The 6,612-nt window shown below is 33.3% G+C and overlaps 1 protein-coding gene across 2 annotated transcripts; it reads left to right on the forward strand.

The window, feature by feature from the left end:
• Nucleotides 1-1,336: 1,336 nt before the first annotated feature.
• Nucleotides 1,337-4,502, forward strand: LOC103492049 (V-type proton ATPase subunit F). 2 transcript variants are annotated; one of them, XM_051081456.1, is made up of 6 exons: nucleotides 1,337-1,539; nucleotides 1,652-1,719; nucleotides 1,961-2,036; nucleotides 2,555-2,636; nucleotides 3,780-3,862; nucleotides 3,973-4,502. In XM_051081456.1, the coding sequence occupies exons 3-6, from the start codon at nucleotides 1,974-1,976 to the stop codon at nucleotides 4,135-4,137; spliced, it is 393 nt and encodes a 130-aa protein (XP_050937413.1). In that variant the 5' UTR covers nucleotides 1,337-1,539; nucleotides 1,652-1,719; nucleotides 1,961-1,973; the 3' UTR covers nucleotides 4,138-4,502. The 2 variants fall into 2 exon arrangements, with proteins under 2 accessions (XP_050937413.1, XP_008450453.1); XM_008452231.3 differs by lacking the exon at nucleotides 1,652-1,719 and having other exon boundaries at nucleotides 1,338-1,539.
• The last annotated feature ends 2,110 nt before the right edge of the window (nucleotides 4,503-6,612 follow it).

Raw genomic sequence — 6,612 nt, forward strand, 5'->3', positions numbered from 1 at the left:
CTAGTGTGAAGACTGTCAAAGTTCTTAACGTTTGGTAAAACCATCAAGAATAGTAAATGTTCATGACATTTTAGAACCGTCAAGAATATGAGTATCCATGACAAAAATCGTTAAGAATATGAATATTTATGAAATTTCATAATCGTCAAGAGTATGAGTTTTCATGACATTTAAAAACCGTCAAGAAAATGGTTGTTTATGACATTGAAAAACCGTCAAGAATGCACTTGTTTAAGACATTTTAAAACCGTCAAGCATTTTTTGAATTTTTTTTGAAAATTGTAATTCAATTATATTTTTGTTCCTGTATTATGCTCCCATTGGTCTTGCAACAATTGTTCCATAAATACATATAAACGACAATATTCATCAAATATAGTTTCAAATCTCAAACATATATAAATAAAACCTTTCACCATATCATTTCCAAAACTTTATATACATGAATATTGCAGATCATTTACAAGCCCAAAATAAATAATTCCATCAGATTACCAAGAATTCAACTCAACATCCTCTAATGAACTAACTTAGCCCACTAATAAACAATATGGTAGTGTTCTTAATTGTACCCATCAACTCCACCCACCTCAATATGAACAATTCAAAAAATTCATCTATATTGTCTATATACCTCCAAAATGTTTCAATTTATGCTCCTACCTATTATCTGGATATACCAAGAAAGATGTACGGTCTAATGAGGCTACTACGAAATATTTTACTCATGGGTGGGGCAAGTTCTTCTATTCTGGTTCATGGTTTCTCTTGGCTATATGGTTCATTCGGGGGAGAGATCGAGCTTCAAGAAATAGTAAATGGTCTTCTCAATACACAAATGTATAACTCCTCAGGAATTTCAATTGCGCTTATAAAGTTTTAGAATGACAACCACAAAAAAAAAAAATTTCCTACTTCAGAATCACAAATAAGTCGCAATCATATGTACGAACTCAGAAAGTCAGCTAACTCAACCTGCATCTCGTCTAACTCGGTCTGTGTGTATGGTGTTCTTAACGTGGAGAAAACCATAGAAATGGTGGTAAAGATGAAGAAAGGAGAAAATCGTGGAGAAGGGAAATGACGATGAAAATGGAGAAGGAGAAAATCAGACCAATTTCCTTTTTAAAACAAGGACAATATTGAAATATATTTAAAAAAATTTAAAATTTACTATATTTACAAATTATTTAATAAATTGACGTATACTTAATATTTTATAACAAAGTAGTTATACTTTATAAAATCTCAATTAAAAAAAAAAGAGTTAGGGGGCTAAAACAGCCAAATCAATAATTAAAATTGAATAAAATACAAAACTTATATCCAAAATAGGATTTTAACTCGTAAAAGTTACCTCGTTGAGCGTGCAAGAAATTAAAACAACTAAAGTTCTCTCTTCTTCTCCGTCGTGAAGCCCAGCGCCGCCTCCAGCTTCGCGTCTTCAGTCCGCTAACCGCCCAGACCAAGGCGCCGCCGACCAGATCTGTACCGCTAGCTGTCGTTCACAAAATCCTCCGATTACAATTCCAGCTTCTGGTATTCTTTTCTAACTCCATTTCTTCTTCCTCATTTCTTCGATTTTTTCCCGATCTTGGTTCCTAGCTTCACCCCTCTTACCTGATCTTCACCCACAATCCTGGAGTTTCAGCTACGATTACACCTACAATCTTGGAGTTTCAGCTACGATTACTCCTATTTATTAACCTAAAATACATGGTTCGATTTCAGAGCTGTAAATTTTCGATCTCACGATTTTTAGTTTCGTTTCCTAGTTTATTTTAGTTCTTTGTTTCTGTCCATCTCTCTATGAATTGGAGCTTCTACCCATCTGGGATCACTTTACCCTGCCTCTGGTCTTGCTTAATTTGATTGCGATTTTCAGTTCAAACTCTTCATTTTGTAATTCCAATATTTTTCTTGTTTTGTTAATATAATTGTTTATAATTTATTTTTGTAGCTACATCTCATAAATGGCTGGCAAAGCTCAAATTCCTACCAAGAATTCAGCGCTTATTTCTATGATTGCTGATGAGGTACGCCCAATATATATCCCTATTGCAACAGCTTCTTCTGGGTACCTTAAACTATTAAATTGAATTGAGGTTGAATAGGAGTTCATATTAAGCATTCATCCTTTGATCTTATTATGTGGTTTTGCATTTTGGTATTTGGTTTGATTTGTATAGATAAATCATCCACGTATGTGATCTTATTTTTATGCTATATGTGTTTTAAGTACCCTGTAAACCTGTGTAAGTAAGGTTGTTGTCAAAGCGAATCTGCTTGTCAATTTCGTTCTCATAAGTAGTTAGTCTTCGAAGATGATCCCTTTATTTTTAGTTTTTCTTTGAATCTCAACTTTGCTCAATAAACATTCATTACACATTTAGTTCCTCCAGTGATTTTAGGTTCATTCTCTTCATTTTGGCATAATTGAGCATCTGGATAATGATAATGATAGGGTCCAACCCCTTTTGTTGTGTTGTGCATTATGAACTATGCATGGATGTCAGTTTAGTTGTATGTTTAAACTAAATTACCTTCATAATAGGATACGGTTGTTGGATTTCTTCTTGCTGGAGTTGGTAATGTTGACCTGCGAAGAAAAACTAATTACCTTATAGTGGACTCGAGTAAGTATCCCTTTGATCCAAATTGCATGTCACTATGGATTTCTGTTTCACTTGTAATTCTAATATCCTATAATCTATTTCATTAAGCTCACACAACGACTGTTTGTCTAAATCCAGCAGAACTCCCCATTGTTGAAAATCGTTGTTACTTAAGAATTAAGATGGTCTGTTTTGAGGTTTTCATAAAAAATTGTCCAATGATACAGATGATATTCTGAATCAGCTTTCAAAAATGTCTCTATTTTTAATAAGGAAGAGTTTGATTAATGACATGAATTTACAAAAGAGGAGCAAAGCCCCCAATCTAAGGAGTTACATAAAGTCTCTTAATTTGGAAAGAAGAAAATTTTAGCTATTAGTGGTGAAAGAGTGGAAAACGTTTACACGATGAAACAACCAAAATCTGATGAAGTTCATCTGTAGGAGTATTTTCTGCCTTTTGTATGGGTGCCTCCCAAGTGTAAGAGAGAGAGTAAGAGTAGGGTCATTTGGAAGATCAGTGCACCATCTGAAAATCCAAAATAAACATGTGGCCTCTCATTCAAGCCATGTTGAGTACTCTCCCTACATATTACCTCTCCCTCTTCAAACTACCGAGTAAAGTGAGATCACTTGATTGAAAAGCTTTATAGAGACTTTTTTGTGAAGGGGTAAGCAGAAGGGTCTGATCTACACTACCATTGTTGGCTCGGATAAAATTACCACTCCTTTCATCCATGGTGGTTTCAACTGGAACCTAGCTTGTATTATACAAAATCCCCAATGATAGTTTGGCATAAAACATATGATATCCTTGTCTTGATTCATAGAGGGGCCCAATAAAGAATCTGCAGTAGTAAATCGATCTTCTAGTAAGGATAGCAGTTTTTTTATATTATTCTTGCTAATGAAGTGTATTTAAAATATTTTCATAGACTATTGTGCTCATGTCTTGGAGACAATGTTTGGTGAGACAGTGTTTGGTTTGATGCCACATCGTCAATTGCTCAATAGTTGCTACTAATGATCCTAATGTTATTATTGAACCATAAATATCGATATTTGATAGGAATCTGTTTGTTTTAACTTTACTCAGCTGTTTTGTGTGATTACATCTTTTTTTTTTTTTTTTTGACACAAATGTTTGAACTTTTAATGTCTCAGAGACGACTGTTAAACAAATTGAAGACGCTTTCAAAGAGTTCACTACAAGGGAGGATATTGCAATAGTGATGATTAGTCAATATGTAAGTCTTTTTCTGAAATCCCATTCTGTCAAATGCAAGTGTCATATGACTTGTTTTATTAATTATTCTTAATTCTTAATTCTTGTTTTTTTTTTTTTTTTGAGTTTTAGGTTGCAAACATGATCAGGTTTCTGGTAGATAGCTATAACAAGCCAATTCCTGCAATATTGGAGATTCCTTCCAAGGATCATCCATACGATCCTGCTCATGATTCTGTTCTTTCCCGAGTAAAGAACCTGTTTTCTACCGAATCAGTGGCATCTGGGAGGTATTAAAATGATATTGTAACTTTTGTCCCAACTCTTTATGAAGTCATCCACCTTTATTCAAACATGCTGCATTTTGCGTTCTCCGCTTTATGCCTTGAATTTTATTTTGCAATGCTTCTATTCATATCGATCAATCGAATAAAACTCGGAAAATACATGGCGTCAGAGGAGCTCGTGGTGTCCAAGCACCTTAGAATGCCATTTTTTTTTTTATTGTACCTTAATTCCTATATTTGAAACAGCAACTTGTCTACGTATATCTTGTTCTCTTGGTGCATGTATGCCAAAAACCAAACACTGTTGTAATTACTCTTCTATTTGAGGCTACTTTTGGAGATTGAAGAAGTACTTGTTCTTATTGCCTTCTTGAATCTTTTGTTAGCTTTCAATTTACTTAGTGGAAATGCTTGTCAGATTCTGGAATTTGTGTTTACTTTGCTGGAACTCCTTTGACACCCACAAATTGAACAAACAAAATCATGTATAACGGATGCTTATTGAATAATCTATAAATTTAAATTTAACTTTCAAATTTGTGCATAAAGTACTATCTTTTTTTCTGGTTTCAATTCAATTTGAAATTTGGGGTCTTTTCAAAAATATAAAAAAGGATAAAATATTTACACCCTATAAAACAATTTTAAAAACGGAAAAAGTTCAGAGGTCTATCGTGTAAAGTATAAAAAATATTCCGTCAACAATACGCGTCTAATATATTTGCGATCGTTTAGATTTGGTTATTGTTTGATATGCGATCGTTTAGATATGGCTACAATTTATACACGATCGTTTAGATATGACTACAATTTATATGCGATCGTTTAGATATGACTACAATTTATACGCGATCGTTTAGATATGACTACAATTTATACGCGATCGTTTAGATATGATTACAATTTATACGGGATCGTTTAGATATGACTACAATTTATACACGATCGTTTAGATATGATTTTTTTCTCAAAATTTTGTAAAAGATTTTTAAATTTTTTTTTATACGCGATCGTTTACATTTCGCTAGTTCAATCCAAATGATTTTTTTTTAAGATCTTTTCTACACGATCTTTTATTTTTTTTTACACAATTTTTATTTTTAGTGATTTTCTTTCAAGATTCTTTATACAATTTGATTACTCCAATCTAAATGGTTTTTTTTCAAGATTCTTTATACACGATCTTTTAGAATTTGCTATTTTTTGTACACGACGTAAAAAAAAAAATAAAGAAGAAAGACGATCGAAAGAAATCACATTGAAAAAAAAAGAGGAAAAGTAGAAAGACGATGGAAAAACGAAAAAGAAAAGAGGAAAAGAAGAAAAACAATGGAAAGATTAAATGACGTGAATAAAAAATTGAAAAATAAGAAAGATTATGGAAATAAATTGCAAAAAAAAAAAAAAAAGAGGAAACAAGAAAGATGAAATCGCACGAGGAATAGGATGAAAAAAATGAGAGGAGAAAGATGAATCGGGAGGAAGAAAAGAAAGATACAAGGGCAAACCTGGAATATTTAAAAAATGACTAATTTTATGAGTTTTGTTATACGGTTAGTAAATAGTTTGGTGTTTTGTTACATTTACGAGAGTTTCCAAATTTTTAAAAATAAATTTAGTCTACATTTTAAGTTTACCCAATTTTCACTTCTTTCACGACATTAGAAACATCAAACCTTTAATCACATACAATAGAGGGAAAAAAAAGAAAAGAAAGAAAGAAGGAAGACAATTCCTGTATTTGCAATACACCATCCGCAATCAAGATGTTTTTGTACATAATGCATGTCCAAAATCTACTATTTTTTTTACCCTTAACGAATAGGAGGAAAGATAAGAGAATAAGGAGATACAACAGATTCCTTCACCGAGTCATTCGTAGCTTCGTTGTCCTTCCTCGTCAACGTCGCTGCATGCCACCGGTCACATCTCCTCACTGCCGCCGACCGTTGCAAGCCACCACCCAAGCTGCTACCTCCTTGCAAGCCACGCGTGCGAGCCATCTTTACTGTTAGTCGTCTTGCTGAGTCTATCTCCTCAGATCTAAGCTGCACACAAACTCCAAGTTGTCATCCAAGCCGCAAGCAAGTTGTCACCCCTTCGCGAGCCGCCTAGTTGCTTTCTCTAGTCACCCGAGCCGTTTTCCTTAAGGCGAGCTGCTAGCCTAGTTTTAGTCATTTTTCACTTATTTTCGTAAGTTTTAGTGGATTTTGGATAATACCCATGAGATATTAATTTTGGACATTAAATAATTTAATTTTGGATTAAATTGTATTATTTTTCATGAATGACTGGTTAGATCAAATTAGGAGTTTGTGCTATAGAATTTTTTTCCTAAACTAAGGATAAATTGGATTTAACCTCAACTTTGGGTAAGTTGAATTAAATTGATTTTGGGTCTTTAAAACAACCATTAAATTTATTATCTTAGTTATTTCCCCTTACTGTTTAGGACTTGTCTGTTTGGGGAAAGCTTGGTTGTTGC

The sequence above is a fragment of the Cucumis melo genome, chromosome 2 (genome assembly GCF_025177605.1).
Source record: "Cucumis melo cultivar AY chromosome 2, USDA_Cmelo_AY_1.0, whole genome shotgun sequence".
Classification (NCBI taxonomy): Eukaryota; Viridiplantae; Streptophyta; class Magnoliopsida; order Cucurbitales; family Cucurbitaceae; genus Cucumis; species Cucumis melo.